Below are 24,846 nucleotides of genomic sequence, written 5' to 3'. Positions count from 1 at the left end.
GTTAGTTATCACATGATTACATCATTTTGTCCAGAAAATGTCGATTAATCGGTGAAATGCCCTCGAATTGAACTTTTGGATGTCGGCATAATATCTAGTTCAAGTCGAACCAAATTTATATAGCACGACTGGCAATGGGCCCAATATATGAGCTTAAGAAAATTGGAGTTGCTCAATGCTCCCTGCTTTCTCTTTGGGTGAATAATTGGCATCTCAGTTAGCTAAGAGGCCTGGCCCAATTCTTTCCCTCCGACATTTATCCATGATCTCTTCTACTACCATCCATCCAAAGCCTTTGATTTTTCATTTTCAATTACCAATTAATCTTTGCCTTCTTCTACTCCTTTCACGCATCTATAACATACTTAAAAAAGGAAATTTCAAAGGAGCTTATTCATTTAATAACGTGTCTGTTTTAAAAGACATTTAAAAAAGTTGAACAGTATTTTTAAAAAGAGTTTAAAATTGTTTACATAAATTTTAGAAATATAAACTCTACGCGGATCGGGTATGTATGAGTGTTTTATATTTAACTCGTGTGAAATTTATGCAGAGTCATTCTCTAATATGTGTATATATATATAAAGTTGATGTAAGAGAAAAGCTTTTTTGTTTTTGATGCTCAGTACATTGAGGGTGATAGGAGAAGCGAACGATTGGAGCTTCAATACCGATTCTCCTCGCATAGCAAGGCTGCAAATATATGTTGTAGCTGTACCCTTTCCCTTCTACTTATCTTTGATGATATATACTTCCATCATTTCTTTTTTTTTTTGTTTGAATGAATGAATTGATTTTTAACATTTCATGCACGGTTATTGTTTAACAGTTTATTATCAGTGTCTAAAGCCAGCAATAAGCAGTCTGTTCTTCCCACCTTGGAAATCTTTTTCAATGTTGCTTGCTGGGAAGTGGAATCCCTATGCCACTATTTTTCTTGCTCAAGCCTCAAGTCTGCCTTTGTTATGCAATTGCCAACGGTCGGTTGCTTTGTGGAGGATTCCTACTTATCGGTAAATTTTGTACCTGTACATAGTTGTTAAATCAAAATGCATATTACATATAAAAAATATTTTTTTTTAATTTAAACTCTCAACATGCTTTTTAATAAATATATAATTTTAAATAAGATATATATTTCAAAATAATTTATTAATTATAAATAAAATTTTTAATAGTTTCAATATATTATTTTTATAATAAAAAATTAAAATAGTCGCAGTTTTAAAGAGTGCAAAGTTAAGGTTAAGTTTGAATTTTGGTTAGCAAAGAGACCCGAATAGAAAAAAAAAAAATAGTCAAAAGGATAAGAAGAAATTGTAAGAAATAACCCTTCTGACAATAGTATTTCAAAAATAATCATTAAAATAAAATTAATTATTTTTAATCATATTTAGTCATAATTTAACAAAAATACTCTTAAAACTATTTTAAATAAATTAAACCATTCATCACAATTTCTTTTCATATGTGTTTTCGATTTTTTTTCTCACCATCCAACTTTCTCTAATTTTATCATTTTCTCTCTTCGCCAAGCTTTTAAGACGCCAAACAATAGTTTTGATTTGTTTGAATTGAGTGGCTATTTAGAAAATTTGATTTTTAGATATTTTGGATGAAATTAAAATGGTAAAAATGATCACATATATTTGAAATAATTTTTAATTGGATTAATTCATGACCTAGATACTAATAAACTCAATAATGAATTTGAAATTTATAAATCTAAGGGAGTTTTTTTCAATTTTTAGCCGAAATAGATATTTTAGATAAAAAATTTTATGTTTTGATTTATGAAAACATGTTAGAAATGTTTTAATCCGTATCAAATTGTTAAAAAAAAACTAAAAAGAAATGAAAAGAGTTGAGAGGATTTGAAGTTTTAGTTCGTAAGTAACAACAATACTTTAAACATTAGACTAAAACAAAATTTTTTTGAATATAGTGTGTAACAATAATGTTTTTTTAACATGGAGTGTAACAATAACATTTTTTTTAATATAACGTGTAACATGTTTATATACATGACTTGCAACAATTTTTTTTTTTTCAATATGATATGTAACAACTTTTTTAACTATGACTTATACTAATAATATTTTTTTAATATGACGTGTAATAATTTTTTTATATATGATGTGTAACATATTTTTATATATAATGTGTAACAATAATATTTTTTTAATATAGTGTGTAATATTATGTGCATGACATGTAACATCATTAAAAGTAATTCTATTAAACTTGACTAAAACTAATTAAAAATTTAAAAAATATTATCTTTTAAAAACATCTTATTTCTAAAAATTATTTTTTAAAATACCCCAAAGGATAATCTTTATCATTTTACTCTTTATTAAATTTTTTATGAAGTATAGAGTTCTAAAAGCCTTTACGAAGTCTACAACCTAAAAAGTAGCGTGACTTATTATATTTCAGCTCATACCCAAAAAGAATTTGATAGATTTTTTTTTTTATGTAATGTACGAATAAAGCATACGAAATATATCGTACATAGACATGTATCAATTGATACACTTTCAATAATTGATCAAATTTGATCAATCTATATGATCTCATGGTAATATCTAATATATAATAAGATATAAAAAATTGTGGAGATGTATATATGACCTCATGATAATATCTAATATATAAAAAATTGAAATAATTTTACGTAGATATTGATAATTATATGCCTACATAAAGCTAAACGCTCTCATTTTTAAATATTAGATATTGCTAATTTTGTTTCATTTAGTAAAAAAAACTCATAATTTATGCTTAAAATCGAAAATTCATCCCACTTACCAAAGTCAAATGACCCACATCATCCATGAGAAATACAGAGCAAGGAATCCAAAATGCCCTCAATTAGTTCAAATTATATTATTGCCATTTGAGTTCCATTATTTCGTTATATTATAATATAAAACAAATTAAAATTGTAGTAATATGTTTGGTAAGCTAGAAACTTCCAGTGCTGTTGTTTCCAATAAAACTTCAATTCGCTCGAAATTGTTATCTTCGGTTACGTTCATTTCTATAACAGTTGATCTTTACTCCCTCCCCTGGTAATGAGTTATCGAGTGTTAACAATCAGGTCTTAAGATAGAGCTGCTTTAGGAGCAAACTCAATAGTATGGATTACTGCTGTGGTGTGGCTTTTTTTCTTTTATTATTAGTTTTGCCCTGTACATGTTGTTCAGAGAGGTCGGGGAACAACTAGGATTTAGAGAAAGCCGTGTAATTCCTGCGTTACAAGGTGCAAATTCAAACAAAGACCCGGGGAACAGAATCAATAGGCTTGCAATCTACCTCCCTTGAGCCCTTCTCCGCCGCCATTAGCCAGCGGATGAATCCCATGTGTCGGACCAGTCAGCTCAGCTCGGTTTGCCCTCTCCTTCGCAAAGGAAACCCCGAATCGCTTCTCAACATCTGTATGCATATACCATTGAATGCATGGTTAACTCTTGGGAAACAAATAAAGTCTTACAATATTATTTTCTAAGGCTTATTACCTCGGGCAAGTTCATCATAGAGCTGGCCATCCCTAGTGAGAGCCATCATCAGCTGAGGCAGCCCAAAAGGGAGATTGCCGCCCCTATCAACCTGCCAGAAATGGATCGTCCAACTGTAAGTCTTGCAAACCTTATCAAGGTCCTGCCTCTCGATTGGCCCCGGAATTTTTGGCATGAACAGCACCCCGCTCTTCACCTAGTACAGATGCGAGTGCCAAAGCGGTTTCTCATTGTCGGGCAAGGTCAAAAACAAATTCTCCGATATGATATACTCCAATCCAATAAGCTTTGCATCTGCTTCAGGGCTGTCGTATATGAGACACTGCCGCATTTCTTCGTTTTGATGGGCGCAGAAATGGTGAGCCTCGACCTGAAGGGTGATGTCGTACCCAATAGAAATGAAATCTACAGCAATGCGAGTAACATGGTTAGAAGAAATTGACAATATATTTAGAAATTTGGAAAAACAAAACAAGCAAAACAGAAGGGCTAATTACGCGCAGAGATGTTGATGGATTTGTTTGACGGGGGCGAAGCCTTGGATGGTGCCAGTGGCCGTCTCAAGGAGGGAAGTGGCGGTCTGAGTTGGTTCTCCTGGAACTTGTGGGTGCTACATCGCTCTATTGCTTTGCCTGGCTAATTTCTGAGCGGTTTGAGTCGTTTTGGATTGTGGGGGGTTTGACGAGTGAAGGCTGCCCTAGCCAGCTCGTTTTAAGGTCCCTTGATCATGAGTTGGGCCACATTGCTTTTGCATGCAGAGTTACGCGAGGAAAGGGAAATGATAAACGTGGCTCGTTGCTCTTGTGAAGTGGCTTCTCTTATCAACTACAGCTGTTGAGAGAAGATGTTTCTGCAACATTTCTTTTCAAATCGGCAGCAATTTAGCTAATCAATTGTTTAAAATTCTTAATTTGTGTCTCGACTATAGAAAACAAGTCTTGAAATTTTTGAATTTCATCTTATTTGGATTTAGTTTATTTGTTTTCCTATTGATTTGTCCATTATTTTTTATAATATATTATCAATTGAAAGTGATTGCAATTGTATTTTCTATTCATAAATTCATAAAAGTGATTTCGTAAAAGAGAAAAACATAGTTTGGAGCCTTACATCACTAATAAGGAGAGGCATTAAGCCTTTGGTTACTTCGTACACGACTTGATTTACTTTTATGTTAGATTGATTAGTTTATTCAGTTATCTTATAGTAAATGTAATAAATGTTATATTTATCAAAAATTATTTAATTATTATGTAATTACTGTCATATCAGATGCCACGTCAGTAAAAATTCATGTCACCCTCCAGAAGAGTGAAGTGAAAAACAGATTGCTTTACCTCCATTTTGAAATGATGAAACAGAGGAGTTGGAAGCAATAATGAAAGAAAAAACAAATGCAAGCTATCCAGCAAATTTCTTCCCACAATCAGTGCCTACATTTCGAACGCCGAATCTTCTTCCGCCTTAGTGCCATCAAATCATATTAAAATCACTTATTATTTAAATTAATATCTATTTTTTTATTACATTGAATTAAATTTTTTATTTTTTTAAAATAAATAAATAAATAAAATATTATTATAATTAATCAAAATAATATTTATTATTTTAAATTCATATTAATGTAAATAGTAAAAATAACACGTGTGATGATGTTATTGCATCACATCAATATATTATATTAATATTTATTATGTGAGATAAAATCGATCGATCATTAGCTATTATCAATATGAATAAAAAATAAAAATTTACTGGCTGTGTGTATTGAACAACAAGGGTAAATGTGGTAATTTAGCATAGGACAACAAACAACAGCGGAAACAAAATGGAAACCTGGGAGCAGCAAGGAGTAATAGCTGCAGAAGTATTCCTAGAAACCTCCATTACTTCGAAAATCTCTCTACCTTTCCCCTCCTGCAATTAACCAAGCGAAAACCCATTTTCCTTTTTCTTCTTCCTTTCTTTCACACAAACCATGAGCAACCACAATCTTTCAAAACCCGTCTTTTTAACCAAAGCCCAACGCGAAGAACTAGCCCTTAAACGCCTCGAAGAGCAACGAGCCCAACAGAAACGCCGCCTCGAAGAGCTCCACCGCTCTAACAACACCACCAACAGTAACTCCGATTCTCCTTCTACTAAGCCTTCTTCCGATTCCTCCGATCGCCGCGACCGCGAAAGGCAGCGGGAAAGAGACCGCGAATCCGAGCGGAGAAACCGGGAGCGCGAAAGGGAACGCGAGCGGGAGGAGGAAGCCAAGGCTCGAGAACGAGCGCGGCTGGAAAAATTAGCGGAGAGAGAAAGGGAAAAAGAATTGGAATCGATTAAAGAGCAATACCTCGGATCGAAAAAGCCTAAAAAAAGGGTTATCAAACCTAGCGAGAAATTTAGGTTTTCTTTCGATTGGGAAAACACGGAAGATACTTCGAGGGATATGAATTCGTTGTACCAGAACCCTCACGAGGCTCAGCTTTTGTTCGGACGAGGGTTTAGGGCTGGAATGGATCGGAGGGAACAAAAGAAGCTCGCGGCGAAGAATGAGAAGGAGATGAGGGAAGAGATTAGGAAAAAAGAAGGGGTTGAAGAGAAACCAGAGGAAGCCGCGGCGCAGAAGTTAAAGGAAGAAGCGGCGAATACTTACGATACATTCGATATGAGAGTTGATAAGCATTGGTCTGAAAAGAAGCTTGAAGAAATGACTGAACGAGATTGGAGGATTTTTAGGGAAGATTTTAATATTTCCTATAAAGGGTCGAAGATTCCACGACCAATGAGGAGTTGGGTTGAGAGTAAATTGAGTGCCGAGTTGTTGAAAGCTGTGGAGAGAGTTGGGTATAAGAAGCCTTCCCCGATACAAATGGCAGCGATTCCTTTGGGATTGCAGCAAAGGGATGTGATTGGGATCGCAGAGACAGGGTCAGGTAAGACTGCTGCTTTTGTCTTGCCTATGTTGTCTTATATATCCAGATTACCACCTATGAGTGAAGAGAATGAAGCTGAGGGGCCTTATGCTGTTGTCATGGCCCCGACTCGTGAACTTGCTCAGCAAATTGAGGATGAAACTATGAAGTTTGCACATTATTTGGGTATTAAAGTTGTTTCAATTGTTGGTGGTCAGTCAATAGAAGAACAAGGGTTTAGGATTAGACAAGGGTGTGAGGTTGTTATTGCTACACCTGGTCGTCTGCTGGATTGTTTAGAGAGACGATACGCTGTATTGAACCAGTGTAATTATGTGGTTCTTGATGAGGCTGATAGGATGATAGATATGGGTTTTGAGCCCCAAGTTGTGGGTGTTTTGGATGCTATGCCATCTAGTAATTTGAAACCAGAGAATGAAGATGAGGAGCTTGATGAAAAAAAGATTTATCGGACTACTTATATGTTTAGTGCTACGATGCCTCCAGCTGTGGAGCGGCTAGCTAGAAAGTATTTGAGGAATCCTGTTGTGGTCAACATTGGTACTGCTGGAAAGGCTACCGATTTGATTTCCCAACATGTGATGATGATGAAGGAATCAGAAAAGTTCTCGAGATTGCAGAAGTTGCTCGATGATCTTGGGGATAAGACCGCAATTGTGTTTGTTAATACCAAGAAGAATGCTGATACTATTTCCAAGAATCTGGATAAGGCTGGTTATAAAGTAACAACCTTGCACGGTGGAAGGTCGCAGGAGCAGAGGGAAATTAGCCTTGAGGGTTTTAGGGCGAAAAGATTCAATGTCCTTGTTGCTACAGATGTTGCAGGCCGTGGAATTGATATTCCTGATGTGGCTCATGTCATTAACTATGATATGCCTAGTAATATTGAAATGTACACACATCGTATTGGAAGAACAGGACGTGCAGGGAAGACTGGTGTGGCCACAACATTTTTGACTCTTCAAGACTCTGATGTCTTCTATGATCTCAAGCAGATGCTTGTTCAAAGTGGCAGCCCTGTCCCTCCTGAGCTGGCAAAGCATGAAGCTTCTAAGTTCAAACCAGGATCGATTCCTGACAGACCTCCTAGACGCAATGACACTGTTTTCGCTCATTGAGAAACTTGAGTTTTTATTGGCACGTAAGAAGTAAAAGCCCCAATATGTTTTGCTGTACTGTGGTATTGTAGTTGCCGAAGTATCGATCATTGCTTCTCACAAGTAATTTCTTTTTGCACTTCAATTGTAGAATTTGAAAGTGTTATTAGCTGTCTTTACTTTAATTGCTGCTGGATTGCTGCTACCATGCTAATTTGTCACTAGAGGAGTATTACTGGGTAATAGGAAGATGGTGAACTTTGAAATATTTAATTTGAGGTCACTGATTACTGGTTTATATATTCTTTCAGATATTCACATTTATAACTGCTATAATGTTACGTAGCTTGTTTTGCTGTATTATGTTTACAAACATAAAATTTTGAAATTTGGCTTGCATGGAAATTCAACTTGGGATATTTGGAGGAAAAAACCACGAAGCATGATGCAACGGCAGAAGTGAAGAAGAATACCTTCTATATATTTATTATAGTTAGATATATATGAAATAGATTATAAGTGTTTTGCATGACAATTTGAATGACTATCTCCTCATTGATTATGCTTGTGACATATTAAGTAAATCTTGACAAAATTGTCACCTTTTCTAGAAGTTGAGGTATTCGTCAACAGCTTGGGTGGAATTTATTTAGGTAACACAGTAGAGGTTGGATATTTATGTGAGTGAAAATTCTTATTTTTATCATTGAAGATTATATTGGCATGGAATATAAGTCCTTACTTCATAATGGAGTATCATTCAAGAACTTTCATGCAACATCAGTAGTTTTAAAGTTAGAAGGTTTCCTGACAAAGGTGTACTAGTGTTGATAGTTGAGAGTATTTATTTGTATCAAGATTATCCTTGAAAAGAAAATTAGAAACCTATAGTGACCTGGGAACAGAAAGCTTTCTGTCCTAGGAATTTCTATAATTCAAGGTACATTGTCTAATTCTCCTTGATTATTGTAGCTGAAATGTGTGTTTTGAGAATGAACTTTCAAACCCAATATTGGCTGAATTATTGTATGGATGGATCAGTTGAAGATAAACTGGGTGAGTGTTGTTTTAAATGACATTTGTATGTGTTGCTAGGACAGGACGTGATAGTGGAGATTTCAAATGGGATTTAGTGTTTTTCATCAAATGTGATATAGTTGAATAAGTGATCGGGGTTTTGTTTCAGATAATATAGTGCTAATTAGCAATATCCTTTCATGGGATATGAAAGTTAAAAGGCAGATACCTTGAAATTAAATGGATCCTTTTATGTTTTCTAGGATTTAGTCACCTCATTTGCTTGTCTCTTTATATGTGGATTGGAACGGTGGTTGGGAGCTATATGATCTTTTCTGTTAGCTTTATGCTTTCTGATTTGAATAATGTGTTAACCTTATTTTGGCCGGACGACACACAACAAATAGAATAGCTTTCGTGAGTGTTGTTATTTTTGCTTTCCCTGTTATTGCTGTATGTCATTGTCGTTTACAGACATTAGCTATGTATTGCAATGTATTTATTCATTTTGCAGATATATGTTAATGCTTGTAATGCTTATGTTCATGAAGATATGTCCTTTGGGTTTTCCTCATACTCATTTGCCAACCAATGCAACTACGCTAGTTCACTAAACTAGCATTTTCAGAAAGGTAAATTCACGGCAAAAAACTATCTTATAAGCTTGAACCTGAAAAATATGAACTCTCAACAAAAATTGTCTGAGCATGAAATGTGGGGTGCTTTGTCCTTGGTTGTTGGCACACTTGATATCTCATTAATCTGTTCTCTTGCAGTACCTGGGTGCGTCTTCTGATATATATAAAGCTTGTAAAGCAGGTAACGATCCATTGGAGTTCTTTTTTTTTTTTATGTTTCTTGAATTCATCTATTTGATTGTAATGAAAGTTATCTGCCAGTGTTGCCCACTTCAATTTGTATGGTGAATCTTAAAATTCTATTACTGAGTTGGCCAATGATGCCTCTCTCTTATTGTGTGTGAGCATATGCATGCATACATACATAAAGCTCTTTAAAAGAGTCATACTAAAGGAAGGGTAAACCATTTGAATTGAGTGATCTTCCTTTGAATCTCCTTATCAGCCCAGCTGGCATGCATACATGTGAATTGTGCTCATGCACTCATGGTAGACAATGCTTAAGGTCTTGTTTCCTAAACATTGGTGGTTACTTGCGTGTCTGCTGTTGACATTGAGACGAGAGAATCAGAGGCTAGTAAGAGGAGAAAAGATACTGGTAGTGCATAATTCTTGATAAATTAATGTCTAGTTTTTATTTACGAACAGACTGCTGGTTTATCTAGTTTATTTTTCAAATGAATCACTCCATCCAATTACCTTCTAGTTGTATTAAGTTGAAGTCAGCGATGCATGCAGAAAAGTGGGAGAAAAAGTGATCATTTGAACAGTATGTGGTGCATGTTGTAGTGGGAGCATAAATGAAAATATTTGTTTAAATTAATTCTTATATTTCTTTCTGGGGAAGAAATATGTTGTTCTACTGGTACTCCTTCAATCCCATTGCCATCTTGTCCCAACCACCTCATTAATTCTCCACCAACAAAATTCCTAACTTCTCTCATTCTCACTATCATCAGTCTCTAAGCTCAGTTTTAATTCTTAGTTGTTCATGCCCAATTTCATTTGATCCTTAAAACCGATTAAGCAATGCCGAATCCATCCTCAAACGAACCATAACTGCAAAAAATATAGCAAAGAAGAATATGATTTCTGCATGGATGCTGGATTTTGAGGCCTCTTTTGGATATAGCTATATGGGAACTGTATATAATCAGAATCAGGGTCCATATTGTCTGTTGAGGGCAGATAATCATGTTTGGAGAAGAAAAATTGACATCAAACTAGGTCTTAGTTTATGTAATTTTCAGATGAAAATGACAATATGCATTTTGACAGGTTGGAGCAAGGGCAGTTAAAAAAGGGTAATGTAGGGAAGTGGAAACTTGTTTGGAGGGTCTCTCTGTGCGGTTTCTGCGGTGTTCGCTTTGCCTTGCGAAAATTGCGTAGGTATTGTCCTGTAATTTCTATAGATCGATTAGACTAATTGTATTATGATTTGTATGACAGTAAGAATAAATGGTATGTACTACCCGAGTCACTGTCTTTGCTTTGGAAACAAACTGTTCTGTAAGTGCACAAACAGATAGTTTGAGGATTTATCGGATCACCTGCATGAAAAGTAGTGAGTTCGCATCAGACACTAGCACAAAATCATAAAGTCGGGTAATACTGTCAGTATTTTGTAGTGAATTTGAAGGGGAGTCAAAAGTCGGTAGCACTTATCCCTGCGTTTCTGAAATCTTAATCCTGATGGAGGTAGCTTGACTTGTCAATGGTTTGGAGGTCCAAAATTATCTTTCTCATATGTTTAACAGTGTTATACAAAACAAGCATTTCGGGGGCCAGAGGGAAGCAAGATGTGGGAATTGAATGTTGATGTGAGTGTTAAATTGATGGCCCGATGCTGTCTCATACGCACAATCAGGCGAGACTGATGATGGATGGATGCGAGGCAATTGACACTGTGCAATTCCGAAAGAAGGAAAGTCAAGGTTATGTCAGTGTCACGTCAATCGTATTAACAATTAATTTGTGCGAAATTAAATAGAGACGTTTAATTATATAAAATCTTAAAATATGAAAACTAAATTGATCAATTTTGAATAAAAATATTTATTACCTGGTGCAGGCCTGGACTGGACAGGACAGGACAGGACTTCATTTGGGCCTCGGCAATTATATTAATAATTATAATAATTCACCAGGCTGTAAAACGTCTGTTGCTTCAACAACCCAGTAATAATGCAGCAAATAAATAATTTGGGTTGTGTTATATCTCAGAATAGAATACAATACAATTCTTGTGTGATTTGCCAACTGAACAATTTATGGAGCTGAGCTTGGAAGAAAAATATCAGTAGAAAGAGGAAACGATACCTAGATTATTTTATCGCAGCAGAAGCATAAAAAACCAAGGGAGAGGAGCAGTAGGTAAGCAGTAGGTAGGTTATCAAGGTTGACTTGGGGAAACATTTGGTTGCGTTGGGGTCAACACCACGTGGTCCCCACTTTGTCCAACACTCGTAATTCCCAATCCCGAAACGTCATAAAACCATGCTTGGCGTTGTTAAAATCAAATCAATTTTCCACTGCCCTCAACATGTGGAAATGGTAAAAGGCAAATACCAAAATACTCCAAACCAACAGCTTTCCCTCTTCCAGGAAATTGCCTCCCTTCTAGCCACGTATTGATGATATCCATATTCCTTTTCCACTGCCTTTCAAATTCTTTTCAATACCCATAAAAAAATGTAAAACATGCTTTTCAACTCCCAGACGTCTCTTCTTCATCGACCCAAATAATTTTCATTTCTTCACACGATAGTCTAAAATGGCCTATAAGAATAATAATGACGCTGACGGTCAAATTTTGTGCTACTACTACTCTTTTCTTCCAAAAAAAATCAACCCAAAGCTCCAATTATAAGCCTCCTGCTGCTGCTTTCAGGCTTTGAGGCTTTTTGAGAGTTGAGAAGAAAACTATGGTTATGGAGGACACTGAGAAGCCGATAGAGGTTAGAGCTATGGAAGCTTTGGGAAAAGGGATTGATATAAGTGGAGATTTCAGGTTGAAATATGCCAAGGGAACAAGATTGGTGGTGCTTGATGAAACCAATAAAAGAGACATTGTATTTCCAGGTGCTTTTACTGTCCAAGGTGTTTCCCAAGATATCCGTCTTGATAAAGGCGATCGTATTCGATTCAAATCTGATGTTCTTGAATTCAATCAGGTTCTTTTTTTTTCCTTCTCTTTTCTCTATTTGATGAAATATATGGGATTTATATGTGTTTGAAGTATAATTAAGATGTTAGTTTGGAGACCCAATTCAGAAAATTTTCTCAAACTTGATTTGCATCAGTTCCCTGATTAACCCATGATTTAGTTTTTACCTTCTTTTTTCATGATTCATTTTAGTGGGTCAAAAACATTTAGCTTAGTACTGGTCGATAATGGCCACCTTGTACAACTACAGAGGTTGCCAAAATTTGCGGGTAGAAAAGTATAAAATTTTGACTAGTAAAATTCTAACGAGTGCCTGAACCCTTAATTATTGGTGAGACAAGATGTTATTTATGGAAATACTTTTCTTTTTATTTAAAATATTGTCTCGTTTTCAATTTCATGAAAAATTTATTTTTAAAAATAGCGCCTTAACTTGTGTTATGGGCATTAGTTATCCTCATTTTTTTATGAATGAGCCTTGAAATGGTGGGGATGAAAAGTTACCTTATGTCACATGTGGAAAGACTTGTTTATTCCACTCTTTTGACTAAGGGCACCTTTTATGCAACTTCAAAGATTTGGAGTTGGAAAAGAAGGATAGGTTACATGCATAATTGGATTTGTACTAAATGATATTTTTTAAGTTGGAAAGGAAATCTAGGTTGTATTTGCATGGATTATTAGATTTGCCTTTAACATGTCTTTCACACTCCTAAATGTGAACAAGATGGGATGGGGCTAGTTGAATTCATGGAACTTTCACTATTTAAAATTTCTCTTCTTCCCAGAGATACCCGAGTTAATTCTATCTTACTGGTGTCAATGAGGATAAGAAAAATTTGTTTCCACTTTTCATTCTTATTTTTTATATGATGTCTAATGATTCATAATTTAAGGAAGCCTATCGAAGTTTGGATTTTAATATAGTTTAGCCTATCCAGGTTTGGATTTAATGTAGTTTAGCCTATCCAGGTTTGGATTTAAATGTAGTTTAGCTTCGGGCTCAATGGAGTCCTATTTAAATAAAATAGGAATATTTTCCTGTTGACGGCTGTTATGATTTGTGTATTGAATATAATACTATCTACTTCGCTGAAATTAAATGAGAATGGAAAAGGATCTGATGTCATAGACCATATTACTAGTTATTAGGGGTTATATAAAAGCATCTTTCTGTGAATGTAATTCTAAAGAAAAGTGTTGGCCTTGAGGTGCTGAAGAGTAATGGACTCTGTTGGGAATAACTGAGAAAGTCTTTGATAGAATTACTTTTAGTGCAAAAGGAAATTAAAAGAGTAGCAAAGGATAATGATAACATTGTTGCCCTTTGATTATGTACCATGTTGAGAACTGGTATAGTGGAAAAGCTTCAACTTTTGAAGTTTATTTATCGAACAGTTTTCAGTCTCCTAGTAATTCGTTTCTTTTTTGGTCAAGGTTTCTTCTTAAATCATTTGGTTTGCAATAGATAGGAAATAAAACCTTGACTTTGATATAAAGTGAACCTCAATTTTAGACAAAATAATTGCTTTTATGAGTTCCTGATCATTTGTTTCATCATCTAGGAACTCTATTGATCCATAATAACAACTGATATTAGTGAGGTAGCAAGTGTCTAATATACCGGTAACTTCTTGAAAATTTAAAGTAGGAGAAATATCCTAATCTCAAAATATCTTGGATGGGTTTCTACCTGAACCTTATCGCTGAAAGAGAAAATAAAGAAAAAAAAAAGCATGATTTAAAGTGAAAATTATCTAGGATTTGCGCCTTGTTCAATGCTGTACTGATTAAGTGCCTTATATAACTTTGAATATATATATTTGGTGCTGTATTGATGTTAAACCTTATCTTTGCTTCCAAATCTTACTTCTTGTGCAGATGTCTGAGTTACTTAATCAGAAATCTTCAATACAAGGAAAAGTTCCTTCAGGCTATCTTAACACTATCTTTGATTTGAGTGGGGACTGGCTTCATGATGCTGCAGGCACCAAAAATCTTGCTTTTGATGGTTATTTTATCTCATTGTACCATTTACACCTTACAGCATCTCCACTTGTACTGCATGACAGAGTTAAGAAGTCTGTTCCTCCTCACTGGGATCCAGCATCATTGTCTAGGTAGCTTTTCAGTATTGTTTATGCAATTCCTTGGCATTAAGTACGATTCTATATTAATGAGAGATCATACGGATCATGTGGAGGCATTTTGTGTGAATGAAGAAATATCAAGAAATAATCCTGTCAACTGTATGTTATACACTCTTGCCCATGTTAATGGGAATATATTGCTGGTTATGCAGAAATGAACATGGTTCTGAACTGGTTAGGTTGATCATGTGGCTGTGCGCTGTAAAAATATAGCATAACTAATTCAATATGAGATTATGAAGGAGCTGCAATATTCATTTTCAGATTGCTTGTGAAATGCATTTTGGTTTAGAAAATGTTACTTTCTCACTGTTTTGCTCTCAAATTAGTAGAATCCTTTTGATTTATTATTAAATTAACATGCTTGCATTCTATCATTTTCCACATATAACCAATTGTACCGTAATTGTGCTTCCATTGCAAATGTCTGACTAACCTAATTGGAAAATTTCAATACGGAGAAGTTAATTGGGACTATCTTAATGTTATAACAGTTGCTGTTGTTGTTGTCAATAATTATAGTCTAGCGTGCTGTCTTTATGTATCATAACATGCAGATTTCTAATTTCTTGGGTTCTAAATTGTTTAAATCTCCATTTAAATGTTCTGATACAGTTAATTTTAGTAAATCGGTCAGTTTAGTCATGTGAAATTTTCTTGCTTTATCGCGCACAGGACAAATGATAGATAAGTTTCCAAGTAAGATTTTGAATAACTGTTTGTGATTTGAAGGTTTTCAGTTAATCATAATTTAGGTAATGTATGAATCTGTATTTAGTAGAATCAGTTATATGATTGTGGTGGAAATGATATTTTGGGGAACTCTAAAAGTGTCTTTCCACCCTATTATCAATTCCATTCTATGAACCACATGTTATATTTTATTGATGTTATCAGGTATTTTTAACTCTAAATTTAGTAGTAGTTTTAAGTCAATTGTGATAGTTTCATGTGTTTTGGTTCTCAAGCACTTCTAAAAGTAGGATAGGTAAAATGTAACTGATTTTATTTAATTGAAACAAGTTTATAGTAAAATCAGAAGCATTATGCTTTTTGGGAGAGTGTGAAGCCTTTGGGAAGTTTAAGATGTGTAGCCTAGATGTCCTCCTCATTTCCTCTTTTAGTTCCAGTTTTGTTGTAGGTTGAAGATCAGCCATAAATCTTTCAGTTGAATACTCGTCTACCAAACTCTATCCATCTCAGATCAAAGTAACCAACTTGCAACAATAACCCTAATTAGCAGTTCACAAGTGCTATTCACAGTACCAGATTGCCCCAAAATAGCTTTCTAAATCCTTGATTTCTTCATTCAATAAAAACTTTCCCATCTCTTGTATCCATGACTAGGGTCCTCAAAAACCTAAGCAACCATCCACTAATAGACTATGCAACTGCCCCTAGCTGTCCTATGTCATTTATTATATTCAGTGTTCTTTATGTATGTTTTTTTTGGAGCTAGGGTAGTGTTCTTGTATAAACAGATATTGAATATTAAATTAAAATAGGAATGCTGAAGAGGTTTGTTACTACATTTTGGTTAAAGACATCACTTGCCAATTGAAAAAAGTGGGTGTGGGGAGTCCTTAAATATGTATGTATTTACATATGTGTGTGTGTGTGTGTGTGTGTAATTTCCACTAAGGTTTTCTGTCATAGTGTTGTATCAGTGAAGTATCTAAATGTGAAAAATTGGGGACTTGCCCCCAATTCCTCCTATGGGGGTAAGAAACAGAAAGAATAATTTTGGTTACTTGGCATCTATTAATTTTATTATTATTGGTTTCATGTAGTACATATCTAATAAATTGTATTAGGCAGGTTCATCCAGACATATGGGACACACATAATAGTAGGCATGGCTATTGGAGGTCAAGATTTAATTTGTGTCAGACAGAACAATTCCTCTACAATTCCTCCTGCTGAGCTCAGAGGGTATTTGGAGGATCTTGGAGATGTTATGTTTTCAGATGGGAAAAGCCCTTCATTACTACAGAGAAAAACAAGAGATGGCAAACTAAAAGTATTAGCACCTCATCGAAATTTAAGGGCTCCTTTTTCTTTTTGTCTTTTAAATCATATTGTTTCTAAATGCTATTTATTTATGTAGGTGCCCGAGGTCTTTAATCGCATTTTGCAGTCAAACACCATGCAGTTGGCCAGCATTGCAGAAACATCAAGCAAAGATGTGAGTCTAGAACTTGAGTATTACTCTATATAATTCTTTTTTCCATAGAATAATCATTACAGCCCTTGAATTATTTTTTTCCCTTTTTTTTCAACTTGAATAGGGACTCTCTGTCATTTGTTCAAAAAGAGGAGGAAATGTGTTCTTGCATAGTCACTCCAACTGGCTGCAAACAGTACCTGCTAAACCAGAAGGAATTTTGTTCAAGTTTGTACCAATTACTTCTCTTCTGACTGGGATTCCTGGAAGTGGGTACCTTAGCCATGCGATCAATTTGTATCTTCGTTGTAAGTATTGCAGTGCCTGACTAAATGCTTCAATATTATTTTGAAGAGGACTGAAATCCTTCTCTACTAGAAAATATAGCTAAATGTTGTGGCTATGATAACAATTTGGCGGCAAGGCAAGGATATCTTTAAAGGATTTTGGTAGGAAAGAAAAAAAAATGAAAACAAAAACCGAATTTATTTAGAATTTTAATTCTAAATTAGTAATTAAAAATTGTTGGAAAGACAGAATTACTTGTTCAGAATCAATTAAAGCATTTGTTTGACTGCCTTCTTTTTCACTCATATATATTTGTGTGATTTTGATTTGAGGTATGTTTGGTTGGTGAGACAGTACTTGAGGATCCAAGGAATTCTATTTGATTGCCATGCTATGGAAAGCACTTTCACTTTTCAACTTGATTTTAGGGTTATTGGTTGATGCATGATCTCCTTCTGAAAAAGAGTAGGGTTTGAATCCCTTTTCCCCCAAATATCTATTAAAAAAAACTTGATTTTAATCTGTTTTCTTTTTTACTTTATTTTCTTAAAATTCAGTTCGCAATGAAAACTCAAAAGCCACATGGCAATTAGAGGTAGGGATTTACCTTCTGTTGTGTCCTCACTGGAAAAAAAATGCCACATATCCTTTTGTCTGACATTAAATTTGACATATCAATGCCATGTCAAGACATTTAGCAGAAAAACATTAATATGTTATCATTTTACTTGATTGCACAAAAATTAAAACTACAGGAATGAACTTTTTTATTTAAAAAAAAAAAAATTCAAGCAGAGGGAACATGAAATTTTGGGCCTAGGTACAGAGCTGTTAGAGGCCTTTAGCCTTATCATTCTTTTAACAATCTCTTACAAATCATATGTTCTTAGTATACTTCTCTATATTCTAATTTTTGTGATAGTAAAGTTTCTTTAACTTGCTGATTCTGTGTCTAGACAAGCCTACTCCTGAGGATTTAAGGTATTTCTTGGAGTTTCAAGTTCCACGACAGTGGGCACCTATGTTCTGTGAGCTGCCACTTAGGCATCAGATGAAAAAAGCTTCTTGCCCTTCCCTGCAATTTTCTTTCATGGGTCCTAAGATACATGTCAGCTCTACACAGGTAGTCAAACAGCTCACAAGGCATTATTTTATAGTAGTTGGTATCGGTTTTATGTATTTTGCATCATCATATTGTCTTGTGACCTGCATTAAAATTTTATATTTTCATGTGAAACAGAAGACTCATGAGATCCGAAATGCATATTTCCTGAAGTCAAGGAAAAACTGCGCTAATGCTTACCTTTTATGTTCTTGTTTGTAAGCAATGCACTTGATAATTTAAAATCTTATGATAGGATCTGTGCCCAACATAACTAAAATTCTATGAGCATCATGCTAGCACAGAGAATCCTAAAAGTAAGATTAATATCAGCATGCCAGTTTTGCTCGAAATCAGTATTAGTGTGGCAATTGGCAAGTATGACTAGTTCTTGTACTGTACTAACAACACTGGTGGGGTTTGGGAGGTTTTATGTATTCACTTATTATTATTAAAAGGCCAACCTTTATGGTTGAAGTGTGGTAGAAAGTGGAATTGAGGTACTACTTTTGGAAACTGGAAGTTGCATTGAATTTTTTATTGGTAACAACAGATACAACTTTACTATTTGAAATGTCACTTTTTCCACGGTCAAATTGTGTGGTAGAAAGTTGAATTGAATCACCACTTCTGGAAAGTGGAAGTTGAGTTGTATGTTTTTTGTTGGTAACAACAAACAACAAACACAACTTAACTATTTTTGAGGATAAATTATGAGCAAAAAAATATTTTAAGTATGTACTTTTGGTGACATGGCTTTGCAAGAGTTTGTCTTACATATCTGTGTGTAGTTTTGCCTTTCTGTCACATGCATATGTATCTTACTAAATCTATGAAAATGTAGGCATGTGTGTATAGGAACAGGCAGGTGCTATGTGTTTAAATATAGGTTTAAATTTCTTGACCCATCAGAGTTACTGTCTCTTCTCATTTAACAACATTCATCCTATATTTTGTTGAGATAGATATGCAGCCATCTTTCATCCTATCTTCTGTTGTTACTACAAATAAATTTAAATAATCTAATACAATTTCAGGTTTCAAGTGATCTAAAACCAATAGTTGGCCTCCGATTGTTCTTGGAAGGAAAGAAATGCAACCAGTTGGCGATACATGTGCAGCATCTCTCAAGTCTTCCAAATATAATGACATTCACATCTGGCAGACCTTGTCAATGGCGAGGTTCGGATGACTATAATTCCAGTGATCAATTTTTGGAGCCAGTCAGATGGAAGAGATACTCAAATGTGTGCACATCAGTTGTTAAGCATGATCCTAACTGGTTGAAAGAAGTTTCAAGTGGAGTTTTTATTGTAACTGGTGCACAGCTCCTTAACAAAGGGAAGTGGCCAAAGACAGTTTTGCATCTCCGTCTGCTTTACACCCATATACCCAACTGCACAATCCGGAAGACAGAATGGGCAGCTGCACCTGAAACTTCTCGCAAGACCGGTTTCCTCACAAATCTAAGCACAACTTTCACATTCACTCAACGGGCAGTAACTGAGCAACAAAAGCAGGCTCCAACAGCACTTAACTCAGGTGTATATCCTGATGGTCCTCCCACACCAATTCGCTCCAAAAAACTGCTAAAATATTTAGATGTATCTGAGGTCGTGCGTGGTCCACATGATGCTCCAGGACATTGGTTGGTAACTGCAGCTAAGCTAGTCAATGAGGGTGGTAAGATTAGCTTGCAAGTGAAGTTTGCATTGTTGGACTATCCATGAATTTCAGCTCCTATTGTACATATAGAGTGAGGTTGGTATATAACCATACAAGAGAAAGGAAAGTTGAATCACTCTTTGTCTATCCCCTCTGTACAAGTGGAGAGTGCTATAGCTCCAATCTCCCCAAATTCTTACCCTTCCAACAGCCTGAGCTGCATCCCAAGTGGCAAATTTAACTGTTGTCATTGGTTTATTTGTTATCCTTTTTCCTTTTTTTTCTTTTGTTCTTTTTGAAAAGGAACAAACTATTCATTTTGTTCACAGAGTTCCATTTTTGTAACTGAGTGTAAAATTTTAATAGAAGCCATGCCATCAGTTTGTAAAGAGCATAGTTACCTAGAAATTTACATCAGTGGGCATTTATATTGAGTACTTGCAAACTTATCTGTCTCTTAGGATCCTCTTTGATAAAACAATCCAGCCATAAATCTAATCATGTTATCCCCATCATTGCTAAGGAGCAATGAAAGGTTTCTTTATGGTCTATCCTATTTCTCATGTTCCTTTCCTTTTCCATGCTTAAATTAAGCAGCAATTAAGGTGACAGATAAATAAAGAGTGCAATTATATAGGGTAAGCAAGGAGGCATGAGTGAAATGATTAGAAGAGGTGGATGCAAGTTAAAGCTCAGCTGCAGACAGACAGCATTGATTGAGCTAAGGAGGCCTTAGATTGAGAATCTATTGCAGGAAAAAGAAACAACATTTGGAGAACATGGGAGCCATGCGCCATGAAAGCCATGGTATAGAACAGAGAGGAAAAGTTGGTGTGAGAAATTAAGATGAGACATCTATATATATTGAGGTACACCTATATCCTACTTTCAATTCCTAATCCCAACCGTCCGATTTTGATCAAATCATGGCTGTCATGTGATATTCCTGTTTCATTTTAAAATATTGTTATTTACTTTTTGTATTCAGGTACACTTACTTAAGCACTAAGCTTCATTGGAAATGATGTTATTTCCAAAATTATGAAAAAGTTAAGTGGCTTTCTCTGGGGCAACTAATCCCCCAAAGACTGAGAGAGGAAAGTGGGCAAACGCAAATGATGGCAACCTGTAAATTTAGATGCAGCATCCAGGAGAAGTTCTAATTTAATAGAAAGAAAAAAAGAGGGGTTGTCTCTTGTTTTTCAAACTATATCCATTGCACTCTTCCAACCACTACCTTGCTGATTATTGAGGTCTTAGCTTTCCAACTGCCAATTAAGCTGTCAATGGTTGCTTTGAGATTGGTGTGAATAAACAAAGTAGCATTCAGCTTTTTCATTTTATTTCCATTTTATATGTATACTTTCTTGCGTAAGGCAGAACATTAAGGTTTGAATGTAAGATTTCTTATTCAAATCTCCATTAAATGCCATGTATCTGTCATTACATGCCAACTTCTTTTTAACAACTACAACTGATTTGTCTCATATATTTTCTTGCTGTGGACCACAACTCGCACGTCAATTTTGCCATGTTTGAACACAGAAGATAAGGTACATGATTTTTGTAGATTTTTACTCTATGATTTCTTCATATTCATGATGAAGATATTGAAAGACGGTTGGTGGAAACTTCTCTTCATTATTTTTTTTTTTTTGAAAAGTATTCTCTTCATTATTGGTCCTAGAGTCCTCTCTCCTCTCTTTGTTTGTGGTGAGTCTACCAGGCATGAAACTTCATGCCATGTGACAACCAAATACTTGCAAAAAAGGGTTGGGACCACTATATATTTAAGATTGGCTTTGACTCTGGAACCCTTGCAATGGAAGGCACACCAAAACTAAAGTTATTAAAAGCAGATGCAGATCCCATGTTTGCTAAATCATGGCACATGGTTTCCATTTCCCTGTCATTTTCATACATAATGATTTCACCAATTGTTGGAGGCAAAGTTCCTTTGGAAGGACATTTCATCAATAAGTGGCACTTTTATGTACAATTTGGAACCTCGATTAAAGCGAATGTGGAGGCCATGACATCATGTAGACAGACAGACAATCATACACAAAAAACACAGGGAAAAAGTTGACAGGAAATTCAAGCTACCAGGAAAAAGGTAAGAAAAATAACACATCAAGCACAAAGTCTTTGATGTAACCAAATAAGAACAATGGATTGCAGAACCCAAAATGTGGTAGTATTTGATCAAGGACGTGATGATGATGGCCAATTCTTCTGGATTTCGAAGTGGTAACTCACATCCAAATAGGCTTTGCCATCGTCATCTACAAACTGCATAAAACAAATTAACAAAGTCAAGAATATGATCAAAGGAAAGATTCAATAATTACTCTAGATTCCATGTTATCATTGCTTTTACTATTGTTGTTGTATTTTAGATACAATTTTTACTTTTTACTTGCAAAAGGAAAAGCATGTGACAAAAGTAATGATCAAACAGAGCTTTAACATACAGTATTATCAGTTCAATGATTTACCTTGGTTCTTGCAGAGTATGACCCTCTAGCAAACAAGCCCGAAGGGGTAGTGTCTTCTTCCAAATCATATGTGTAAGGTTCTTTCTGGGGGCTAAATGTTCCCAACATCAGCTTTGTGTTGTCCACTGCAAAAAAGTTTCATGATCAATGACCATAATGAATAATGTCTCCTTGTTAATGAAATCATAGTGTACGTTTTCATGTTTTTAATACCTCTAACACCAGTCTTCCAGACAGTGCTTGTGTACTTAAGTCCAGAGACAATGTTGTTGGAGACAGTGAAGGAGAATTTGAGGCGATACCGGCTTCCTTCCCTTAGTGTAAACAGACTGCTCTTAGGCTTGGAAGTAAATGGAATTGGCAAGATAATATCTGGCCGCCCGGGGCATAGGATTGAAAGGCTCAGTATCTTAACTTGTGGTTCCTTACTCTCTGCTTTCAAGGAGATATATTTTTATTAGCTTCTGCATTTTAAAATTATAATGCAAACTTTTCATATACAAAAAAAAAAAAAAAAATAGAAACACAGAAACAAAAACCTAATACAAACTACTAGATCATAAGCTGCTCCCTGTATGGGAGGTAGGGCAGGACAGCAGGCAAATGTGAACCCCAACAAACACTGATAAGGGCTTTAGGAAGGTTTCTAGTTATCTCCAATGATCGTAAACAAATGTGGCAGTAAGCGCTGCTGATTTATCTTACAATCATTGTCTGAATAAATGTCAGAATTTTGTGTGTGTGTGTGTGTGTGTTTACTTAAACATGGTACCAGACAGTATAAATGTTGCTGAAAAATTTAAAGAAGTACGGAATATTTTGCACTAACTTATACAATGTGACTGAAGAAGACAAGAACTGTCAGAAAGGGAAGAGAGAGAGAGAGAGAGAGAGCTAGCCAACTTAGTGCAGGATGTTCTCAAATTCCTAGAAAAGATATCAATTCTATGCAACGGAAAAATATATGAGGGTTGTAGTAGAACTTGTGTAAGAAAAGCAAATTACCTCCAACTGCGGACATATCAACACTCCCAAGAAGCTGTTCCTTCCATCTCCTCAAACTCTCATCATCCTTTGGAAACAAAGTAATAAATAATCAAACAAGAAATACCCAGAGCTATATTTAGATGCCAAATCAAGTTAGCTTGTTTATGAAAATTAAATGAAAAAACTTATTTACAAGCTATTTTGGAAAACTTCTTTGAACTTAAGCTTGATGGGTGATTGTTTCGAACTTCAAACATGTAAAAATAAACTAAGATAAAATGAGTACATAGACAAGCTAGCTCAAGCAAGAAAATTCAAGCTTGGGCTTCGCTTCAATGTTTGGCTTGAGTTAGCACTTGATAAAAGCTCCAATGAACAGAGTTTGAGTAGTACTGGGTTCTGGGCTTGGTTTGATACCTTGATAGTATTGCAAAATGAAGCAGATAAGAGAAATGAAAAGGAAATGAGATCATGCATACCTTGTCCTTTTCAAGCTGCTCTTTGAGTGAGAACTGAGGACCAAGATCCAATGCCTTTTCAGATATCAGCTTGGCATCATCTTCTTCATCATGCTCACTCTCATGGTGATCGTCCTCATCTTTATGATGATCATTTTCCTCTGCTTCATCGACAAACTTGTTGTTTTCGTTATCTCTCAAATCTTCATTTTTTGTTTCATTTTTATTGAAACCAATTTCTTTGGATGCTGAGAAATTCCCTACAGCAGCTGACATTTGCTTTTTCTTTTGCCCCTGTGAAACCCACCTCTAAGGGAAGCAGTTATGAATTGCAGGAGTTAAAAGGAAGCTTCACATTTAAAGTTGGTTTGTGGGCTTGAACTTGTACCAAATTAGTTGATGTTAACTAAAAATTTTGGATGCTAGTTGATAATTTTTTATCCATCTACACACCTTGGTTGAGATGGGAAACATGGCATTGATACATGACACAAGACCTGACAGGAAAGGCAGTTGGAACAAAAAGGATGGTTATTAAAGTTTGAAGGAGAACTTTCTATAGCTGGGGCAGTTGAGACAAAGTTAGCTGTATGGTCTGCCAGCTTCCCCAATTTTTGCTCTTTCGCCCCTTTCAACTTTATAGCATCAATGGTCCTTGAGACTTGAAGAGTTTAGATTAATAATTGTAGTCGAACCTCTCTCAGCAACACAACGTGTGGTGAGGCCAGACTGGCTTTAGCACAGTGGTTTGGCTTGAACCAGCACTTGTGCCTGGCCCACGTTTGAAGACATTCATACTTGCTTGGAGACTCCACCCTCTACCCTCTATGTTTGTTTTCTTTCTCACCAAAACTGAAGAAATCATCTATCTAATAAATGAATCTATTTTAAGAATAAGAAACTTAACATAGAGTTTATGTCATCATAAACTTCAGATACAAGAAAAAATGATTGAAGGGATGACGAAATGTGTTATAGCCACCTTTTTCCCTAATAAATAAGAGCGAGTAACGAACAAATAGACCTGATACCTCGTAGGTTTGGTTTGTACAAAAACTAATTGGTTTCAGTTTTCCACGTTTCGGTAAAATAGAGTTGAGTGAGGAATGATTAACGGTGAATATGTTAAATGGTTGTTATCACCATAACCAAAAACTAAATGGAGTCGGGC

General features: G+C 35.3%; 4 protein-coding genes across 5 annotated transcripts; 2 read left to right on the top strand and 2 right to left on the bottom strand.

The window, feature by feature from the left end:
• Positions 1-3,273: 3,273 nt before the first annotated feature.
• On the bottom strand, positions 3,274-9,751 carry LOC18602583 (oil body-associated protein 1A). The gene is given in 6 exon segments (XM_018119362.2): positions 3,274-3,325; positions 3,327-3,438; positions 3,522-3,912; positions 3,914-3,926; positions 4,019-4,131; positions 9,731-9,751. Coding segments are annotated over 6 exon segments (702 nt in total).
• LOC18602582 (P-loop containing nucleoside triphosphate hydrolases superfamily protein) lies at positions 5,363-7,840 on the top strand. Its single transcript, XM_018119856.2, has one exon. The coding sequence runs from the start codon at positions 5,500-5,502 to the stop codon at positions 7,561-7,563; it is 2,064 nt and encodes a 687-aa protein (XP_017975345.1). The 5' UTR covers positions 5,363-5,499; the 3' UTR covers positions 7,564-7,840.
• Positions 9,752-11,731: 1,980 nt separating the features above from the next.
• On the top strand, positions 11,732-20,121 carry LOC18602581 (MACPF domain-containing protein At1g14780-like). The gene is made up of 7 exons (XM_018119950.2): positions 11,732-12,370; positions 14,245-14,483; positions 16,332-16,533; positions 16,621-16,698; positions 16,802-16,985; positions 17,922-18,088; positions 19,105-20,121. Exons 1-7 carry the CDS (start codon positions 12,122-12,124, stop codon positions 19,795-19,797), a joined length of 1,812 nt encoding a protein of 603 aa, XP_017975439.1. The 5' UTR covers positions 11,732-12,121; the 3' UTR covers positions 19,798-20,121.
• Positions 20,122-21,669: 1,548 nt separating this feature from the next.
• On the bottom strand, positions 21,670-24,091 carry LOC18602580 (rho GDP-dissociation inhibitor 1-like). Of its 2 annotated transcripts, none has more exons than XM_018118685.2 (5): positions 23,697-24,091; positions 23,236-23,302; positions 22,444-22,665; positions 22,231-22,355; positions 21,670-22,024 (listed from the first exon to the last, which is right to left on the bottom strand). In XM_018118685.2, exons 1-5 carry the CDS (start codon positions 23,949-23,951, stop codon positions 21,938-21,940), a joined length of 756 nt encoding a protein of 251 aa, XP_017974174.1. In that variant the 5' UTR covers positions 23,952-24,091; the 3' UTR covers positions 21,670-21,937. The 2 variants fall into 2 exon arrangements, with proteins under 2 accessions (XP_017974174.1, XP_007034119.2); XM_007034057.3 differs by having other exon boundaries at positions 22,444-22,662.
• Between the last annotated feature and the right edge of the window lie 755 nt (positions 24,092-24,846).

The sequence above is a fragment of the Theobroma cacao genome, chromosome 4, assembly GCF_053813885.1.
Source record: "Theobroma cacao isolate CCN51 chromosome 4, ASM5381388v1, whole genome shotgun sequence".
In the NCBI taxonomy this organism is placed as follows: Eukaryota; Viridiplantae; Streptophyta; class Magnoliopsida; order Malvales; family Malvaceae; genus Theobroma; species Theobroma cacao.
Note: the sequence above shows the minus strand (reverse complement) of the source record. Positions and strands in the feature narration are given on the sequence as shown.